The 21,753-nt window shown below is 41.6% G+C and overlaps 2 protein-coding genes across 3 annotated transcripts in view; both read left to right on the top strand.

Moving 5' to 3' along the window:
• exosc7 (exosome component 7) overlaps positions 1 to 21,753 on the top strand; it is a 31,078-nt gene that overhangs the window by 8,361 nt on the left and 964 nt on the right. The window contains exons 3-8 of one of the 2 annotated variants that reach the window (XM_068054410.1): positions 5,081 to 5,175; positions 5,752 to 5,917; positions 7,449 to 7,519; positions 8,729 to 8,852; positions 14,236 to 14,391; positions 16,849 to 16,963. In XM_068054410.1, coding sequence (XP_067910511.1) covers positions 5,081 to 5,175; positions 5,752 to 5,917; positions 7,449 to 7,519; positions 8,729 to 8,852; positions 14,236 to 14,391; positions 16,849 to 16,953 — 717 coding nt within the window. In that variant the 3' untranslated portion in view covers positions 16,954 to 16,963. Of the gene's footprint in view, positions 1 to 5,080; positions 5,176 to 5,751; positions 5,918 to 7,448; positions 7,520 to 8,728; positions 8,853 to 14,235; positions 14,392 to 16,848; positions 17,008 to 21,753 lie in introns of those variants that run through there. The other variant, XM_068054411.1, reaches the window with a different exon arrangement.
• Positions 16,880 to 21,753, top strand: part of clec3ba (C-type lectin domain family 3, member Ba) — a 31,495-nt gene continuing 26,621 nt past the window's right edge. The window contains exon 1 of the mRNA XM_068054413.1: positions 16,880 to 16,963. The gene's annotated coding sequence lies outside the window, so the exon portion shown is untranslated. The remainder of the gene's footprint in view (positions 16,964 to 21,753) is intronic.

The following is a 21,753-nucleotide window of genomic DNA, read 5'->3' as shown; positions in this document are numbered from 1 at the left end:
CTGGGGGCAGGGCTGAAAGGGAGCACAGACTGAAAAATAGGGGGATGGAAAGTTAGGAAGCACAGGTAGAGCGTTTTCATTTACTATATGATCTATTTGTAATATGAAAATGTTAAAACTCTTCTGTTCAAAGAGGACTTGATGTGCCACCACTTAAAACCACTATGTTGCCTGGTATGGAAGGAAGGTCTTACGAGGAAAGGCTGAGGGACTTGGGGTTGTTTTCGTTAGAGAGAAGGAGGAGGAGAGGTGACTTAATAGAGACATACAAGATAATCAGAGGGTTAGATAGGGTGGATAGTGAGAGTCTTTTTCCTCGGATGATGATGGCAAACACGAGGGGGCATAGCTTTAAGTTGAGGGGTGAAAGATATAGGACAGATGTCAGAGGTAGTTTCTTTACGCAGAGAGTAGTAGGGGCGTGGAACGCCCTGCCTGCAACAGTAGTAGACTCGCCAACTTTAAGGGCATTTAAGTGGTCATTGGATAGACATATGGATGAAAATGGAATAGTGTAGGTCAGATGGTCGGCGCAACATCGAGGGCCGAAGGGCCTGTACTGCGCTGTAATGTTCTAATGTTAAAAAGGCATGACGAAAGGTAAAGAGCTCTACAGGCCTCAAAGGGCGAGTACACTTCTTAATGTTCCATCCCCCAGTTTTTCATCATGCCTTTTTAGTGGTTTTAAGTGGTGGCACATCAAGTCCTCTTTGAACAGAAGAGTTTTAACATTTTTCATATTACAAATAGATCATATAGTAAATGAAAACTCTCTACCTGCACTTCCTCATCGATTATATGTAAAGGAGATTACTCTAGGTCTTTAGAAAGTGTACTTATTTAAAGGCTGCTTACCGACAAATCCAGTATGGAACTTAACAGGCTCACGCACAGGTTCTAAAGACAACTTCAGGAAATTGTGTGACAACTGTGGGAGAGGATCTAGGCAGCATGGGGAGTTGTCATATTTGATTTTTGAAATAGACACCTGTATAATTCCATGTATATTCCTCCTCAGCCAGTAATCTCTGAAAGTTAATGTCTGACTCTTAGTGGGTTCTCAAGTGATAGAGTTGCTTGACTCTTAATTGTGAAAGATGAGAATCTGACTGTTGGCTTGCTTCAAAGGCTGTTGCAAAAGAAATCTGGGTCGGACGAAAATTTCCAACAAAGCTGTGAATTAGTGATGAGCTGTGAATGTGGATATAATCAGTTTGCCCACTGGTTAGAAACACCATCTGCAATCTGTTTTAATGCTAAAGTGTGCTGAGATAGAGGATTAGCAGCAGCTTTGTATGGCTGGTCAAAGAATGTCCTTGTAGTGAAGGACAAGGAGCATGAAGTAGCAGTATAAAGAATCAGGGCACTAATTTTACAACCAACATAGCTAAGGTGCATCCAACTACCACCTGGGACTAGCTGGAAATGACAATTGGAGCTTGTCCACTCACAGAGCATGTTGCACATGGTATGTTAAAAGCAAATAATTTTAAATCTGAGATTGATAGATTTTTGTTAACCAAAGGTATTAAGGGAAAAGGGGCAAAGAAGTTAGGTTACAGATTAGCCATGATCTCTGCAGTCCTGTCACGTCCAATTGTGGGCAATTAAGCAACTAACCCGACTGAAGCATTTGCAAACATTTTCAGCCAGAAGTACTGAGAACATGATCCATCTCGGCCTCCTCCCAAGCTCCCCAACATCGCGGATGCCAGTCTTCAGCCAATTTAATTTTCTCCATGTGATATCAAGAAACGGCTGAAGGTACTGATTACAGCAAAGGTTATAGGCCCTGACAACGTCCTGGCGTTAGTACTGAAGACTTGTGCTCCAGAACTAGCTGCACTCCTAGCCAAGCTGTTGCAGTACAGCTACAACAATGACATCTAACCAACAATTGCCCAGGTATGTCATGCCAACAAAAAACAGGACAAATCCAATCCGGCCAATTACTGCCCTATCAATCTATGCTGAATCATCAGCAAAGTGATGGAAGATGTCGTCAACAGTGCTATCAAGCGCCACTTACACAGCAATAACTTGCTCACTGGTGTTCAGTTTGGGTTCTGCCAGGGCCATTCGACTCCATACATTATTACAGCCTTGGTCTAAACATGGACAAAAGAGCTGAACTGCAGAGGTGAGAGTGACTGCTCTTGACATTAAGGCAGCATTTGACCAAATGTGACAAGTGAAGCCAGTAGGAATCGGGGCAAACTCTGCACTGGTTGGAGTCATACCTAGTACAAAAGAAGATGGTTGTGGTTGTTGGAGGCCAAACATCTCAGCCCAGGACATTGCTGCAGGGGCTCCTCAGGGCAGTGTTCTAGGCCCAACCATCTTTAGCTGTTTCATCAATGACCTTCCCTCCATCATAAGAGCAGAAATGGGGATGTTTGCTGATGATTGCACAGTGTTCAGTACCACTTGTGACTCCTCAGACAATGAAGCAGCCTGTGTCCATATGCAGCAAACCTGGACAACATTCAGGCTTGGGCTGATCAGTGGCAAGTGACATTCGCACCACACAAGTGCCAAGCAATGACCATCTCCAACAAGGGAGAATCTAACCATCTCCCCTTGACATACAACGGCATTACCATCGCTGAATCCCCACCATTGACATCGTGGGGGTTACAGTTGACCAGAAACTGAACTGGAGCAGCCACATAAATACTGTGACTGCAGGAGCAGGTCAGAGGCTGGGAATTCTGCGGTTTGTGACCTACCTCCTGACTCCCCAAAGCCTGTCCATCATTTACAAGGTACAAGTCAGGAGTGTGATGGAAACATCTCCACTTGCCCAGATGAGTGCAGCTCCAACAAAAGATTCCCTCCAGGACATAAATCAATGTGACAGTACTTTTCCCAAATTGTTGAGACAACGTTAAAGCAGCCAGAAAGATGACATGGTATGGATTCTCTTGTGACATAGACCAGTCTGTCACGTGGTGCTATTTTTATTTCTTGTATGAGCACAGCAGAGCAAACTGCATGTTCACCCTCAATAGCAACTGCCATCTGTAGTTGGACTTGAGAAAATTGCAATCAAAATAGTCAATGTTTCCTTTGCAACAGCGCAGGCACTGATGATGCTGAAACTAGCCAATTAAAACAGCTCCTTCATTCACCCGTGACTGTAAGGATAGACCTAACCCTGTGCTGCTTTGAGTAGATTTCATACTTTCTATTGCATTCCAGCATGCTGCAATAACTTAATTTGCAGGAAGTCTGTCTTGTATGTGTTCACCATGCTGCAGACTAAATACTAGTTTGTTTCACAGGAATGAATGTTGTAAATTCAGTGATTTAACATAATTGTTACTTCTCGTGAGCATGAATGAAGACGAGAGTGAGCCCCATTGGTTGGTTACCACCAACCACTGAAAAAGCACCATAAACTCCACAATCGGTGGTCTTCAAAGAAAGAGAGAAATTGGACTGATTCCAATGGCATTAATCTAATATCAGTGATATGCTGTTATAAAGATCTACTTTGAATATTTGAATTAAAAGTGTTTCATTTGTGTTATGGGTAAAGCAAACAACCTGACAGGAGAATGGTTAAACTGTTTGTTTCACCAAATAGTGATAAAGTTTGAAATAAAATTTGGAGAACTGCGAGGGAGCAAGGTCAGAAAGTAAAGGCCTGGCAACATAATGGAAATAGATTGTATTGTTTATTCAGTATATCCATATAGGGGATGGTTGAGGTCAGTTTGTTTTTTTAAAAAAAGCTTAAGGCATTCCCTCTGTACCTTGAATACCATGCAGTGTACATGTTTCAGTGTTGGAATGAGTCCAGTGTGCTGGGCTGTTGTTGAAGATGCCGATCTTAGTCTGGTAACCAGCGTCCATCTAACGCCCTGTGTTTGCTTGGTCAGCATTTACTCTGTTCTCAGCTTTGATGCAGTTTTATTTAAACTGGGCCAGAGCCAGACATAGTGATACAGCACAGAAGGAGGCCACTCGGCCCATCGTGCCTGTGTCGGCCACGTAATGATGAGCTTACCCAAGGATTTATTTAAGGTTTGTGTTTATTTACGTAGCAGTCACTATGTTTCAAGAGTAACTTATTGGGTGAAACACTTTTCGGATACTTCAATATGCAAGATCAGGCTATAAATGTGAACATTATTGGTAAATGGGTAGCAGAAGTGACCTGTAAAGGCTGACAGCTGGTTAAATTAAACCAATTACTCGCCTTTTCAGGGTGTTCATATAAATCTAAATTAAGTAAGAACCTGCAATGAGGCAGTAACTGGTTTGAGGGGTGAGGCAGAACACATGAAATAAACTACCATCACAATCAAGTACATTTCGGAGTAAGAAAATGAATACTTGCTTTCAAGGAAAAGTGAGAGCATAAAGTCTTCTAGTGTCTTGCTTTCAGGGGCCTTTCGTTCTTAAAAACAAACCCTATAGTCTTCTGAATCTGAGGTGCGAGTGTTATCAACTGAGCGAAGCTGGCATTTGACAAAAAGGTATTTTAGCGTCGGTGGGATGAAGTGAGCTGGAGGCAAACAATCTGTGAGAGGAAAAAAATCATTTTTATGGTGGCTTGAATGAGTGGCTTGAAGTTCATTTCAGGGTAAAAGAGGACTCAGACTTTGCACGATGTCAGGGTCAGCTTGAGCGAGGAGTTGGGGAAGGTTAATGTACTCCAGGGCCATGGTTGGAGTTCTCTCTGAGGAGCTGACTAGGATGCTTTTGGTCTGCCATTGTTAAATTGGGGAAGGTTTTGGCTCATCTCTGACTCAATGTTAGCTAAACAGTTGGGACTGCATGGTAGCCCTTTGCTGGGTGTGTGTCATCACTGGAGAGGTCATTGCAGATCCACTGGAATAAGTGGGAGTATCAGGCTTGGGGTGCTTCTCCAATCCTCTTCTGATGACGATGTCAGCACCCACAAGTTAAACACAATTGACAGGAATGGGTTGAACTAAACAATAAGCTTGTTAGCCACAACCAGTTTATTGTTTAAAAAGGCCCTGATGGTGAGACTCTCTCTTAATATACCATCAGAGTTGATATTGTTGGAGAAATAAACAACCTTTTCTGTGTCTGTGTACTTTCACAGGGTCACACAGATATTCTCGTAGGCGTTAAAGCTGAAATGGGCACGCCCAAACTGGAGAGACCAAATGAAGGCTTTTTGGAATTCTTTGTGGACTGGTAAGATGCATATAAAGTAAAAGTTTGAAGGGGACAAAGTGGGATTGGTGCTAGGTATCAAGGCAGTCTCCATAATAATCCACTTAATTAATAAGGAACTGTTTGAAAAGATGTGAGAATCAGGAGAGGGAGGAAAAAACCCTCATCGCACAATCATTTGTTACCTCTAGACTTGACTATTCTGCCCTAATATTATCCTCTGTGCCTCAGTGTCAAATTTTGTTTGGTAATGTTCTTGTGAAGCACCTTTTTATTATATTAAATGTTTTATATAAACTATCCAACAAGTTGTTTAATTCTTCTAAACCTTTCAGCCAATATCCAACAGCAGAGCTTGCATTATCCAGAGCGCTGAGCGTGCATGTATGTGAATTGCAATTCCATGAATAAACCACTGGATGGTGGTAGTGGAGCACTTTTCCAATGTTGGTTTGTTTCACTGCCAAGTGAGACTAAAATGAAGACTGGGATCAGCTGAAGTTGTTATCTCACTTCTGTTTTTAACAAATTGTAATATTGTCATAGCACCTGCACACAGTGTTGATGAGTTATTTTAAATGTGATTTTGTTTGTTAGTTCTGCCAATGCAACCCCTGAGTTTGAAGGGCGTGGAGGCGAAGACCTTGGCACAGAAATCGCCAATACCCTGTACAGAGTGTTTGATAACAGCAGTACCTTGGAGTTGAAGGCACTGTGTATTACTCCCAGAGAACACTGCTGGATCCTCTATGTAGATGTACTGGTAGGTTTTCTTCAGAAAGCATAAAATACAGGAAAATCAAATCGTAGTGTTTAGGTAATTTCAACTTTGGGATTTAAAGCCTGCAGTTTGTTGGAGAAAAGGAACACTGCATAATTTTGTTCGTCAGGATTCAAACAGTCTTTTGATATTGGCTTTGTTCCTTTTTAAGATTAAAAATGGTTTGTTTTAATGGGATGACATCTCTAATACTGAGTGAGGTAGCATTGAGATTAGACTCCGAGAATTTGTGTGTCATGTATCATGTAATAAGATTGCTGCAATCTCTGAGAGTGTGCAAAACAGCTGTCAAAGTCCGTGATCTACATCTGAATCCATACATACCTGTTCCAAAGTCTACCTCAAAACAGCCAGAAAAAGCTAGTGTAACACATTGCCTGACTTGGTAAAACGCAGTGGGTTCAGTGAGAAAGCTGGCGGCGTGCTAGAGAAATTAGTTCATAGCCCTGACTCCCTGGATTAACCTGTGTGTTCCCATGGTAACTGATTCTACTAAAAGATGTCTCCTCCAATCCAAGCTCATGACTTATTTCCCAGAAAAATCACTTCTGCCTCAAAGAACCAGGAATACCCACCTGGAGAATTGAAACTGTATGTATACAAACAGTGCAGCAAGTATATACCATTATTATAACCATCAAGCTATCACATCCAACCAGTATAATTCATTTTCTGAAGCAATATTTGAATGAGAGGGTAATGCATAGCCAACAAATTTTGAAATCCATAAAACATGTAGATTATTTTCACCACTTCTGGGTGAGGCCACTTGGAATAAGGTAGGAGTGGAGTTTTTATCTTTGGATGAAGAAGCAAAGCAGCCTGTACACTAGCAATGGGCTGAACCTAGAGTGAGTGACTCATTTGTGGTGGTATGTTCGCGAACCTAGCACACTTTTGGACCAGCAAAATCAAATAAAATGTGCAATTTTTTTTATTAAAATGCAGAATGCACAAATGTGCTCTCCCTGTAGAGTACTGAATTTGGAGATCAACCATTTTAGTCATAAACGTTTGCACTGCATTCCTGTGTCTTTTTTTTGTGACCATTATAAACAGTTCTTCAATAAATGTAAATAAAACAGCAACCTTTAATTCTACAGTGGATTACAGCATATTGACGAAGTGGGCTATGTTTCATGTGTGAATATAATTTTGTATGGTTAGTGGGACAACTATTATAAATGCCAAACTCAGGCATACTAGTGGCATTAAGCGTGCATTCATGTTTATCCAATTCCAATTGTTGACAACTACAGTTGTGATGTGTGTGGTTTTTCTAACCTTTACCCTGCTCTGCTTTTTGGTCACTTGTGTAATTGATTAGCTTTTTGCAATGTTCTTCATGGGTTCCCCGTTAAAGGAGAATATGCAAACATCCGACTTGAGGCTTTTTCTCTCCCCTCCCAAACAACCTGATCATGTGTCTTGCACGGCTTTTCGAAGACTGTATTTCAAAAGGGCTAGACTGTCATGTACAGCTTTTGTTAACTTTAAGCTGTCTGTTTTTCAGTTATTGGAGTGTGGTGGAAATCTTTTTGATGCAATCTCCATTGCAGTTAAAGCAGCACTTCATAATACTAGGTAAGGAACTGGTTTTACTTGCTTTGGATTTTGGGGACGTTGTGAAAAGCAGCTTGCTTTTCACGTATGCTGAAGTAACTTCCTGCACTTTGGAATACCAGTTATTCATTACAAGTGGTACTATGTTTATTAAGTGATTTTTCTTTATTTTGGGGATGTGATAAAAATCTATTGTAAGAACACTGGAATTGCTTTTTTGCACGAGAATATTCATCAAAGGCACCATACTAATCCTTAACTGGTTTATCTTAATTCCTATCTGGGGTTTATCACCCAGGTTATACCTGCGAGGTAATGGTGTCTAAATTTTGCACCATGAATTTTCTTGTGTCAACCAATTTCAATTATATTAGCATTTACACTATCAGCCCCTTCAGAATCAGCACAACCTACTGAGTGAGTTGATAACTTTTTTTTACCAAATTATCAAAAAAAAAGAACTCTAATAACAAAGCCAAAGATTGGTTATTTGTCTTTGAATCACAGGCTGCAATACTTAAAGTTTAAACGTTGAATATGCAAATAAGTAACCAACTAGGATTATTTGACAAAATAAGTTAGAAGTTACAAAGGCAATTCAGGTATGTCACAGTATTTCAGCATCAGCTACTGGCTGATTGTAAATTTATAATATCTGATATTGATATGAATCAGGATTAGATTCCATGGATAGCTGACAAGTTGATAGCATTAGAAAGCCAGTCTATTGAATAGTTTAAAGTTTATATGCTTGTCATTAGCGATGTTTCCAGAACTTCTACAATGCTGTGCTTATGAACTGATCTGGCTGAACTGGTTGCCTTGTCTTTCTCTGGAAGGTTCGTGTTAACCTGTTGAAATGTCAGAGTGATGAATCTCCATTTGGAGATCCACTGTCTGTTTATCCTGGATGCTTGGCTCTTGGTTAAATTCACCTTCTGTGCTGGTAACAGTACCTGAACTAACCGGCTTAAGCCTCACCTCCTTTGATCTCGGGCAAACATGTAAATCTTAGTAACAGATGTGTGTCAGGCCACTTCATACAATCTTCACTTCTGTGATTTTTCTATCACAGATGGGCTTTACGATTTTACAGAGACATGTCTACATATACTAGAAAAGAACCCCTATACGTTACTGCTGCAAAGATGTTGGTTGAAAGGTGACTGTTTTATACGAAGAGGAGATACAGCTTAACCACTTTCACTTTATTTTCTCCCTATTGCCAAGAATTCCAAAGGTCAGAGTGCTCGAAGATGATGAAGGTACTAAGGAAATTGAGCTCTCAGATGATCCATACGACTGCATTCGTCTCAATGTGGAAAATGTGCCTTGCATCATCACTTTAAGCAAAGTAAGATATATCTAATCTTACCGATAACTTTTAAGTAAAGGTATATGATATCTTGCTGTTGGGATGTATAGAGGATTTCATTTTAAAATGATATTGCAGTAGAGTAACTACTCTTTTCATGCCTATATTATGTGCACTGAAACAGCATTAAATGAGAAAAACAGCTTTTATGGAGCCACTTGATTAAAACTGACACTTTCTAAAAGTGGTTTTGTAAATGTTTTTATCAAAGGTATTGCAGTAGAATTTTTTTTTTTTTAAATGTAGGTGGTTTTTGGAAGATGTTTTGTTTACCTTCAGCTGTAGGCTCTACTGGATTATAATGGGACTTTTATGTGTAATACATGTTTGTTGCAGGTGACTGTACAATTGATGTTGAGCCTGTTGCTGTAGTTTCTTTTAAGTGCTCTCCATTTAAAGGATGCATTGGCAAGATTTGGTTTGAATGATTTTGGGAAAGAAAGTGTGAGGGAGCTTGTACTGGGTGGTTTAAAGCCTGAAAGATGCAGGCGATGCAGGATCCTATGGATGCAAGCAGGTTTTTTTTTTATCTTGCGCTGAGAGTGTAAAGATTGCTGGAGTGTAAAATCGAGTGAATACACACACCCTGTTCCGCCATTTAATTGGAATAGCGTAAGCTGCAATGTTAAATTGATCTGTCATTTTATAAATTCCCCTTCCAGAAAGCAAATTCCTCATCTTGATCAAGTCCCTGACTTGTATCCTCCAACACCTAGTTCAAGTGGTTTTGGCAGAGTCCATTGTATAGTGTGTGTGTGTGACGGAGAACGAGACACCTACAAAGGAAGGTGAAAAAAGTGTGACTCATTAGTATCAGAAAATATTATTGACATTTTAAAACATCTATATATGATGCCATATATATGAACAGCCACCAGATGTCTTCAGCACACATTGAACCCAACTATATAGTTTACTAACACTGGTTCACTTAGCAACACCTAATGGCCAAAAAAGCCATTTCTATGCCAACTTTTAATTTTCAGTGTGGTTAAATTTTAGAAAGATCATTTAAGATTTAAAATTCTCTTGTCAAAAAAGGGCTGCGTTAAAACAGCTCTGCTCTGTGTCAAAGTATGTTTGCTCTCATTACTGTACTTTTTTTTAATGGTTTATTTTTTATATAACATTTCCATGCTTTCTCCGGACATAGTTTGATACAGAGCACAGCACTTGCAGAGAGAATCATCTATAGTGATTCAGTTGTGTGCATTAAAGTGAGAGATACTGCAGAGTATTAAAAAGTATTTACAGCACCGAAACAGGCCATGCAACCCAACTTGTCCACACTAGTGTTTATGCTCCACATGAGCCTCTTCAAACCCTTCATCTAATCCCATCAACATATCCTTGTATTCCTTCCTCCCTCATGCAGTTATCTTGCTTCCCCTTAAATGCATCCAAACTATTCGCCTCAACTACATGTGGTAGTGAGTTCCATGTTCTAAATACTGGGTGGAATTTTATCGGCAGGGGCCCCAACAACAGGCTTGAAAGCTGGGAGCAACCCCGCTTCAGCCGTTTTTGGGACCCCCTGCTGCATTTTTCAGCCATCCAGCAACTAATTAGTTGCTGCCGGGGCTCCTGTCCTTTTAAAGGAACAGGGTGTGTGTATTCACTCAATTTTACACTCCTGCAATCTTTATATGCACAGCGCAAGATTAAAAAAAAACCTCCTTGCATCCATAGGACCCTGCATCGCCTCCATCTTTCAGGCTTTAAACAACCCAGTCCAAGCTCCCTCATACTTTCTTTCCCAAAATCATTCAAACCAAGTCTTGCCAATGCATCCTTTTAAATGGAGGGCTCATTGAAAGAAACTACAGCAACAGGCTCAACATCAATCGTACAGTCACCTGCAACAAATATGCATGAGTGTGTGTGCCACTGGGCTGGCAGCTCAACAGTCTCAGCAGCACCACTGGGAGTGGTGGTCACTGCTGGGACTGCACCTGGACAAGAGGATGCCATGTAAGCAGGCCGCCCTTCCAACCAGGTAAGTGCGCGTCTGGGGGCACCAAGGCCAGTCAAACAGATCCCGACAAGGGGTGGGGTGGTGGGTTGGTTGGTGAGGGCAGGGATGGGGTTACAATGGGAGCGGTCAATGCAGTTGTGTGGGCCACAGAGTGTCCGAATTGGAGGCCCTCCACAAGCCCCCACCAAGTTTACCAGGTGGTCTCTCAATGTGGCAGAGGGCCCAGCCGCCACTGGTAAAATGCCAGCGACAGTGGGAAGAGGCCCTTAATTGGCTAATTGTCCATTTCAGTGGCTGAGTTGGCCTCTGTTCAAGAGGGCAGTCCTGCACCTTCCCCAGCACTGGTAAAATGCCATGGTAGCAGGAAGACATCAGGCACTGTGCCTCCCAGTCTATCCCCAGAGGGTTGGTAAAATCCAGCCCACTCTCTGGGTAAAGAAGTTTCTCCTGAATTCCCTAAAGGACTTATGAGTGACTATCTTGTATTTTTGGTCACTAGTTCTGGTCTCCTTCACAAGTGGAAACATCATCTGCGCTGTTATGAAGGTGCTTCTATTAAAAAGTTTTTTTTAGGACTCGTGTTAGAATTGTGGAGATGGATTCATTGGAGAACTGATGTAATTCCATAGATATCGGACTTTGTTTTTTCAAAAAAGGTTGCCGGAAGGGCACAAGGTCTTATTTGAAAACAACCTTTACGAGAAGTCACATGCCTTAAGCTCAATAAATAACAGAAACCTTGGTGATTTGGGGGAGATGTTTACAGAGAAGTGACATGTCATGATTTATGAGGGTCAGGAGGTTCTGACTTGCTGTTTGGTTTCGCTTCTGAGATATGGTTTTGGTTCATTTGGGGGGTGGACTGTGTTTGAAAGCAGTTGGAGATCAACCTGCCAAGAGAAAACACCCAGCTTGCCTCCTTCCTCTTGTCTCTGAAATGCCACGCTTCTCCTGAGGGACTCTTGGAAAGCTTGCCAAATTAGTTCTCAACGCCGCCTGAAAAGAACTGCTCCAGAAAAGATTCCAGTGACCTGTCTACGTGTACTCAAATGCCAGACTGTGTGCCATTTTGGGACACAACATATCTCATCCATTTTCTTCAAGAATTAACAATTTTTTTTTTGTTTTTCTTTGTAAAAGAGCTCTGCAGACAAAAGCTCTTTATTTTTCAGTTAACCTGTGTGTGTGTGTGTGTGTGTGTGAGAGAGAGGAGGATTAAGGTAAAAAGGGAACTTTCATATTTCAATCTGCGTTGATGCTTTGCTTCGTTGCTGGATAAGTCTTGTTCTATAATAAACTGATAATTTTGTTTATTAAAGAAACCAGGTTGGTGTATTTTATTCAAGTATAAAGAGTAGAGTATATGATTGAATGTGTCGGTAACTGGGTAAACATTTAAATATATGTTGTGACCTGTGGAGAAGTGGAACTTGAAAAGGCAGTGTACTCCTGTCTCGGTCATAACAACGCTGATCCTATTAAACCCTTAGATGAGGTTGGATTCATTCTTACTCAAGGGGAGAAGTGGTTGGGGGCACCTGGAGCTTGTAGATGGGGAGGGAGGGGAGGCATTGCATTAGGCTGAGGCAACAGAATGTCTCTGCTGGGCTTGAGCAGTGCGCTGGGTCCTGAGGTAATTCTGTTGGCTGCAACCAGAGATTCTATGAGTGCAGAGAGGAGGATGGATGTGGAAAACACAGCTTGGTACCATGCAGAGAATTGAATCTGTGATTTACATAGAGTATACAGCACAGAATCCATTCAGCCTAACTGGTCAATACCACACATGTCTTCTCCCACCCTCTTCATCTTACCCTAACAGCATGACCTTCTGTACCTGCCTCCCTCATGTGTTTAGTTAGCTTTCTCTAATTTCTCTGTTTTCATAGAGGCTGAAGAATTTTGATCCATTGCTTGAATGTGCCTCCAAAGATCATCTCGAGCAAGGGGAATAGGATCTATTCTATCTAGTAAAGGCCTTCTCCAAATTCAGGGAGACCATCGGGGGGGGGGGGATGTGTTCATGGTGCTGCACAACAGCTGTCTGGTACTATCCTCCGAAAGGCATTCTTGAAGAGATGGGATTTGCTTTGGACTAAACACATGTAGTCTCAAAGCTGATTTTAGCTAATGTTTTATAGTTGCAATTCAAGGTGAACCTGTAGGTTGCACAGGAGTTGGGGCCTCTATGGTTTTTGTAGATGAGGATCATTGTGGCTGATTTGAAGGAATCCAGGAGGATGTCCACTGCTGGTGTACCGTGGAAGAGCTTTGTCACTCTGGAAGCCAAGTCAGATACAAGGGCTTTGGACAACTCAGCAGGGAGTCTTCACGGGGCTGGCAGTTTGCCGGATGGTGGTTGCACCAGTGGCAGATTTATGAATCTGTCGCCAAAATAGATGCATCTGGTGTCTAGGAGTTTTCCATTGGAAAGTGGGTAGGGAGAAGCCAGCTATGTTTCCTGCTGTGCGACCTGAACTTTTGAGATGTAGAGGGTGTCATGATAACTGGCAAACTCTCCTCGTTTTACCTCCATGGGGTCAACCAGTTTTAGCATTGATGAAGTGGTTCTGTTTTGTGCAGGGGTAAAGAATCTGCCCCCTGGCTTGTATCAGTTTGTCTTGGTAAATAGAGGACCTGTTTAGCATCTGCAGAGAATAGGTTGTTTAGCTTATTCCTGGTCTGCATCAGAGTCCTTTAAAGACTGCCTGTGCAAAATCTCTGTGCTTAGATTCTGCTCCACCCAGTTTGTGTTCCAGGTCCCTGAGCTTGGAGTCTCTTGTGATTTCTAGCTGCCAGTGACTTGCTCTGCAGTAATTTTTTTTAAATTGTAGTTTTTTGATCCTTCACACCAATCTGCAGTTGATAATTGTGCTGAGTGGAATGCTGCAGGGAGCTTACGTAGGCAGTTTTTATATTTATGGATGCAGTTAAAATTCCTCACACTTTCAAAATAGATTTGCATGGTGTCTTTTATGTCTTCCACCCCTAAAGGAATTGACTACCTTTTATAGAACCAGCTTTTCAAAGCATTATAACATAAGGGAAAAGCAGCAGGAGTAGGCCATATGGCTCCTTGAGCTTGCTTCGCCATTGGATAAGATCGTGGCTGATCAATTCCACTATCTCCATTTCCTTACTGTCCAAGAATCTATAGATCTTTGTCTTGAATATGTTCAGCAACTGAGTATCCACAGCTCTCTGGGGTAGAGAATTCCACAGAGTCACAACCCTCTGAGTGAAGAAATTTCTCCTCGTCTCAGTCCTAAATGGCCGATCCCTTATCCTGAGTCTATACCCCCCTAGCTCTAGACTCTCCAGGCAGGGGCAACATTTTCTCAACATCTGGCTAAATGCGTTACTGATGATGTTGCTTGTCTTACACAGATCGGTCACAGGCATGTAGTAGATGCCACCTCGCAGGAGGAAGCTTGTCGTATGGCCAGCCTGTTGGTCTCTGTCACCAGCAAAGGGACTATCACTTGCTTCAGGAAAGTTGGCGGAGGCAGTTTGGATCCAGCAAGTGTCTTTGAAATGTTAGAGGTATGAATCGATGCCTTAATTAAATGATTGGGTAGCCTCTATTGTGATTCACCTCAGTCATTTGGTAGTCACCTTTCTTTTCTTTCACCCATTGTATATTGCCTTGGGCTTTAGATGCTCTACATGCCAAACCATGAAATCCTGCTATCCAATTTGATTGTAGTTGGCTGAGTTTGGTATGTACGTAAGTATAAATTAAATCAGCCATATCTGTTTTTCCTGTATCATTTGCCAACTGAAGCGCTGATCAATCTACCACCAAGTCTGCTCCAACTGGTTGCTAAGTGGTGTGCGAGAACATCAAGGGTGAGCCCACGTACGCATGTACTTCCTTTCTCTCCCTCTGTGTGGAAATAGCTCACTTCCATTTTGCAGTTCTTGAAAGACCAGGAGTTTGCTTGATGCCTGATGTGCACCTGTAATATACCAATATTGCAACCTGTCAGTTTACTGACATATTACTTCATCAGGCTGACTAACTGAAATCTGCAACTACAACTAACCCGTCATCTAATGAACACCATCAGCTAAGCATTTGTTATATACGGGTGCTGTGTCTGTGCACGGCACAAATATAATGTCCTCTGCTGTTGCTCCCTCTCCTTGAGTGAGTTCCCAGTGCTGTCTCCCCCACAGTGTGAATGTTCCACACTTCCAGATGAGTGAGATATTGCTTGCCTGTTTCATGTTAACATATCTCAGATCTTTCATGGTGAATTAAAAATGTTCCATAATTTGTGACCAATACACAGTGCTGTTTTTGCAATGCTGTGAATCCCTTTGTTGCATTCACTGAATGATCATGATTGTACCGATGCAATCACAAAGACAAATGAAAGAAAATACATTCTGCTGCCTCCACGGACATCACTGGTGGTGGCAATGGAGAAGTTGTCATCCTACTTGATAGGTGAAGGCTTCCAGCTGTTTTGTACAATGCAGCATTTTTGTTCTAACTTGAATGCTCAATTTGCTGGCTCTTGTTTCCAGAAAGAGCAATATTCTTTTCACTGTCACATTGATTTGGACACACTTATCTGAATGCTAATATAATTTGGTTTCTGGTATAATTTGCAAATTAATATTGCACTACAGCGCAATATTTCTGCCCTTGAAATTATAACCACCTGCACAATTTTTTTAAAATTCCCCTGTCAAAGTAGCAGCCTTTAACTTCCCTGGTCAGGACTGCCTGTGAGTTTGAACATTGTAAGCAAGTGCATGTTTTTATTGTCACGCTGTTCTCTGTAGAAGCAAATGGGAAGTGAGGATTTCAGATCATAATGTTGCTCCATTTAGCTGCTGTGCTGTGAGTTGCACCCACCTATATTCTATTGAACATAAGTGTGCTGAACTGTTACCAACAAAATGTTATTGTGCTGCAGCAATATTTTATGTTTTAGTTCACACAATACCTGTAAGAACATACCTTCAGCTATTTAAATGGCATTAGAGAAAGTTAAAGCTGTTTGACAGCTTTGTGGGGTGTGGGGGGTGATGTGGAGAGGCTGGTGGGGGGATGTGGGCGGGGGGGTGGTTCACAAGACAGGGAGCTACTAGGGGAGCTCATCAGGGCTAGAGGGTTTGAGGGAAATTAGGCCAGGTGCACTGTCAAGAATGGAGTCTCTGTTCCGTGATATTTTGCCAATGGAGTATGTGGCTGGTTGGAGTAGTTTAGCCAACATCTGATCTCCTCTCCTGCCCCCAGATGGAACTGCCTTGTTTGTAATATATGGGATCTTACTTACAAACTCGCTCAAGTACACTGGCAGGTGTTGCAGTGTTTTGGAGTAACAGTATCGAGTTTCATAGCACTGCAGGGTCAATTTGCTGCACTTTAGACCTCTGCCCGTCATGACGTTCATGGGAGCAGGGGAGGAATCTTTGAAGAAGATTTGTGCTCGGGTGCCTCGTAATAGTTGGTTCAAGCAATTTTGCTGAAGCCTGGGGAAAATTTAAAGGAAAAAGAAAGAGGGATTCCATGCTGTCTCAAGAGACCGCTGTAGGTAGAATACCTAAATGATAACCTGTAAGTTTATCTCGAAGTACATTTTTGTTTTATGCTCGTTATTCCTTATATATCGAATCTCAGCCTGGAAATGGTGTATCAGGGAAAGATGGCAGAGAGGGAGAAAATGTTGGGAAGGTAAATTAATCCAAACTCCTCAAACATTTCTAGAGTTGTCACTTGTCATTGTTTAGACACTTATAGATTAGGGAATGTGTTGCCTGACCACCTTCTCCATCTTTGAAAATAGTAAAAACAATAAAAGATTTCCCCTCGAGTTCCTTCACGTTCTTATCAATCAGGTTTTCAGTGTCCTCTAATCCGAGATTTATAGTTGTGTTTAATAACCCAGTTAGTTTCCTGCCAATGCCAACTTGGAAAATTGTTCCTAAATTCAAATATTTCTATTCCAGGATGAAATTAACCTTTCTTCTTTCTTGTTCTCTCAGACAGGAAACCGAGTTGGGAAAGCTTTGCATAAATCATTACAGACCACTTTGGAGAAAGAAGAAAGTTTAGGAAGGAAACGCCAAAAAGTTGGATTTCTTGGTTGACTTTTCCACTGTAAATACTTTTACTAATAAATTTTTGTTTAAAATGCTCTGTTACTCGACAGAATTTACAGTCTTTAACTTAGGATGTTTATATACGTGCCCCATAATAAGGTATAAAGGTTTCTGCTGCTCCCTATATTTTTCTTGGAGTTGTCTTGCTGTGAAGATCATGTCCACTGTGCCTCTCGATGGACGGAATCCACATTGTGATTCCGTTAAGAACTCTTCAGCCATGGGGACGAGGTGGTTGAGAAGGACTCTTGCGATGACCTTCCCTTTGGCAGACAGCAGGGATACCCCTCTGTAGTTACGGAAGTCAGTCTTGTCGCCTTTTTTGAAGATGGTCACAATTACAGCGTCTCAGAGATCCCATGGCATGCTCTCCTCCTTCCAGATGAGGGAGCTGAGTCCATGTATTTGTGTCTCTCTGCCGTATTTTAGAATTTCGGCAGGAATTCCGTCTACGCCGGTGGCCTTATTGTTTTTTAGCTATTGGATGGCCTTTTCAATCTCATATCAGGCTGGGATTGTGCTGAGGTCATGGCGTGGTTCAGGGCACTCGCATCAAGGACTGTGTCGCGATTGAGGAGATCTTCCAAGTGTTCCTTTCCAACAAGCACTGACTGCCTCTCTGTCCTTGATCAACGCTGCTCCATTCTTTGCTCTCAGTGGGGTAGGTCCTTGGATGCTTGGGCCGTAAATGGTCTTGACTGCGCTGATGAATCCACGCATTACCCATGTCATGATAGGAGCTGATGACTGCTGGACCGACCATTGCCTAATCCGAGCTACAATCTCCATAAACCCAGTCCAAAAACGGCAGCGGCAGCAGAAGCACTGCCACAGGAAAATCAACATCGAGGGTATCAAGGACTCTGCGAAGAAAGACCTACTCAGGCAGCATCATATAAGCAACTTGGCAACGCTCAATGAACAGGAACCACAATGTCCACCACGCCTGGTCTGCCCTCAAATCTACCATAATCAGCACTGGTGAAGATGCTGTTGGTTTCTCAACTAGGAAACATCAAGACTGGTTTGACCGGAACAACCAGGAGATCCTGGAGCTACTAAATTGCAAGTGCAAGGCGTTCCTGAACTGGAAGCATCAGCAAAATTTGAAGAGAGGAAAGCAAGTATGCAGGCAATTGAAGGCTGAGGTCCAACAAAAACCCATGATCTAAAAAACAGCTGGTGGGCTGAAAGAGTACAGGAAGTACAGCAACTCCCAGCAATAAATTACACATGAAACAAATGGGAAATTGTATAAATTTCTTACTGTAAGTTGGAGGCATATTGCCTTCTATAAATGGAAAATCTCAAGTATATTTGTCTCAAGCTTACCAAACCAGACAACTTGCTTATGAAACAGGTCCGATTGATTGCCTTAAAACAAGCTTCATGAGCTCTCATTCACATCAATGTGAAATTACTTCCCACACTTGTCATCCTTGTAGACTAATATCAGTTTCTCTATCTTTACGAGTAATTTTGGGATTTGGAGTCACTCTCACTCAAGCCCGGCTTGAAAATCCGCAAGCTGTCAAATCACAGGATTCTTCTCTAACAGATTTTCATTGCATCGGTCTGTGCTAGATTCTTAAACTGGGTCCTTGGGTGAAAAGACATTGTTCTAATTCACTATGCCACTCGATCCCTAAACATTTTTTGATCTATCAAGTAAAGCACACGAGTACAGTTTTTCTCTTCCCATGAGCGGGGACATTTAGGCCAGAGCAATTGGCAGCCCAATGTTTCACTGGCCAAAACATAAATTTCCCTGACTCTAATTTCTGCATTTTAAGACCTTATTTCTTCTGGGGCTGGCAATTGGCATTGTCCGACTCGTTGCCCAAAACTGTACCAGACTCAACTCCCTGACTCAAAAACAAGAAATGCTGGAGTCACTCAGCAGGTCTGACAGCATCTGTGGAAAGAGAAGCAGAGTTAACGTTTCGGGTCAGTGACCCTTCTTCGGAACTGACAAATATTAGAAAAGTCACAGATTATAAACAAGTGAGGTGGGGGTGGGGCAAGAGATAACAAAGGAGAAGGTGCAGATTGGACCAGGCCACATAGCTGACCAAAAGGCCACGGAGCAAAGGCAAACAATATGTTAATGGTGTGTTGAAAGACAAAGCATTAGTACAGATTAGGTGTGAATACACTGAATATTGAACAGCAGCAAGTGCAAACATGCTGCTGTTCAATATTCAGTGTATTCACACCTAATCTGTACTAATGCTTTGTCTTTCAACACACCATTAACATATTGTTTGCCTTTGCTCTGTGACCTTTTGGTCAGCTATGTGGCCTGGTCCAATCTGCACCTTCTCCTTTGTTATCTCTTGCCCCACCCCCACTTCACTTGTTTATAATCTGTGACTTTTCTAATATTTGTCAGTTCCGAAGAAGGGTCACTGACCCGAAACGTTAACTCTGCTTCACTTTCTACAGATGCTGCCAGACCTGCTGAGTGACTCCAGCATTTCTTGTTTTTGTTTCAGATTTCCAGCATCCGCAGTATTTTGCTTTCAACTCCCTGACTAGTTGACCACCTTGCCCTCTATCGTAGCATCCAATAAGGACATGCTTCATGTAATGAAAGCTATATCTGTGATGTGGGTGTGGAGTGCCAAATTATACCAGTTAGCATTGATGTACATAGCCAATGACTCAAAAAATTTCAGTACATTTGCAAAGGTATTCTCTTCAGTTTCAGTGTCACCAGGCACACTTATAAGTGGACCTTGCGCACCTTACTATCTGAAAGGCATCTTTATCATCCAATATCTAGATATGCAAAAGCATAACTCAGAACCTGTAACATGCAGTCCTTGTATCTATTAGCTACGGTAAACTCACGTGCGTCAGCATGTACATTTACAGAAGGCAGACTGAAAGGCACTTTCAGACACAGCACAGTTGTAAACCAACAAACTGGTTTTATTTAACAAAGTGCATCAATGAACGGAATATAGAATATTCAATTTCCTACTTGTACTTTGGAAGACAACAAAAGTGCAATTCAGCAGTTGTTAAAAGCAAAAACTCACTTTCAAGCGTAGCCAAAGCTAACTGGACATATCTTCCTCTGTCACAGGCTGGACATATACATGTGTCCAGCCTAACATCTCTATCTCAGTGAGAGCAAGAGAGAGTTCTCCCAAAAGCTGTGAACAAAAGCCTTTCTGACTTAGTTAACACTATTGCATCCACATGAACTGAAAATGAAGGAGAGCATTTGTCTACAAATGCTTCTTAATAAAACAACCATTTTACTGAACAGACCCCCTCGGCTCTTCCTGCAATTTACCAGCTACTGCAATATGCACAAATAGGTTTATGGCTCTCCCATCTCACTTTGGGTAATTCATTAACTCTTCCAATCATCAATCTTTGTAGATCTAGTTGCAAAAGTATTTGAGGAATAGTGAAGACCAGTTGTAGACACTCATTCATTTTGTTTACAAATTTGACACTGTTCACATATTGAGCATTTACTTCAAGCTAAATGTCAATTTTTTGGAAAACATCACCAAAAAGCTGCTTTCCTGATTTTCCAGATAGTGTTAAATTCTGAACAGGGAGTGAAATACTGAAAATCTGAAACAAAACCAGAAAAGGGCTGGAGACCCTCTGCAAGTCAGGCAGCCTCTGGTAAGGAACGTGCTCAGAGGATGGGTTTCTACCTGTAACGTCATCTGTCTCGTGTTTTCTCGACCTAGGTTGCCTGACCTGCCGAGGGTCTGCAGTATTTCCAGTTTTGAAATCTGCGTGATGGATTTAACGTATAACCTTATCGAAGGAAGGGAAAGAAAGAATGGCCAACTCAATCTCATCAGCAATAAATCTGAGAAGACTCGCCCTAAAAGGGAACAGCCTCGTGAAATTTTTGATGGTTATTAAGGATGCAAAGGTTATTACAGACTTGCGCATTTGTCTTCAAATATATTAATAAAACATATTGGGAATGCACTAATTGGATTCTCTCAAATTGAATTCACATTCTCAAACTCTCATGCTGGAATTATAACTCACGTTCTCTGGATTATTAATTCAGTTACATATTCCTTTTGTATCCAGTGATTGCATCAAGTACTGCTAGTTAACAAGCCAGTTGCTAAAGCTTCATTAAACCCTGTTTTGTTCCCCATTACAGTACCCATAGACATTTTCTGAAATTAACTATTTGATAGTTTGTGAAAAATTATGGGCAACTTGTGCAATGGACCTTCTTCTGATTGGGAGCTGGATTAAAACTGCAAACTGGTTTAACCTCTTGAGAAAGATGATATCCTGTTAATCTGGACTCCCTTGCACTGGTGCTAGATCTGATTTTAAACAGCCTCTGATGAATTCTGAAGTTCCAGAGCTGACTTGGGTTACTCTCCATTCTCCATAATAAGCACATTTTCATCAACTGGGAAAGAGAAGACTGAGGGGGGTCACCTGATAGAGGTTTTTAAGATTATTCAAGGATTTGATAGGTTAGATGTAGAAGTACAGTAATTTAGTGTTCACCATCAGTGCAGTGCAACACATAAGTAGAACTGCTGCCATTGAATATACACTCTAATCACATTATTTGTTACAGATGTAATATGTCTTTAGTTACCTTGCTGTCAGTGTTGCAGAGCATTACTTTACTTTGCTGTGCGTTCTTAACAGTAAGGCCCACCAGAAGGGAAGACTATCATGGATCTGCTAGGGTTAACTCAATGGTGACAGCCTAAAAATTGGTTGGTTTTCCATCATTTTTTGCAAGTGATGCATGTCCTGGAGGAAAAGAGGGAAGAG

Source organism: Heterodontus francisci, chromosome 2 (assembly GCF_036365525.1).
Source record: "Heterodontus francisci isolate sHetFra1 chromosome 2, sHetFra1.hap1, whole genome shotgun sequence".
NCBI lineage: Eukaryota > Metazoa > Chordata > Chondrichthyes > Heterodontiformes > Heterodontidae > Heterodontus > Heterodontus francisci.
This window is presented reverse-complemented; position numbering and strand designations above follow the sequence as displayed.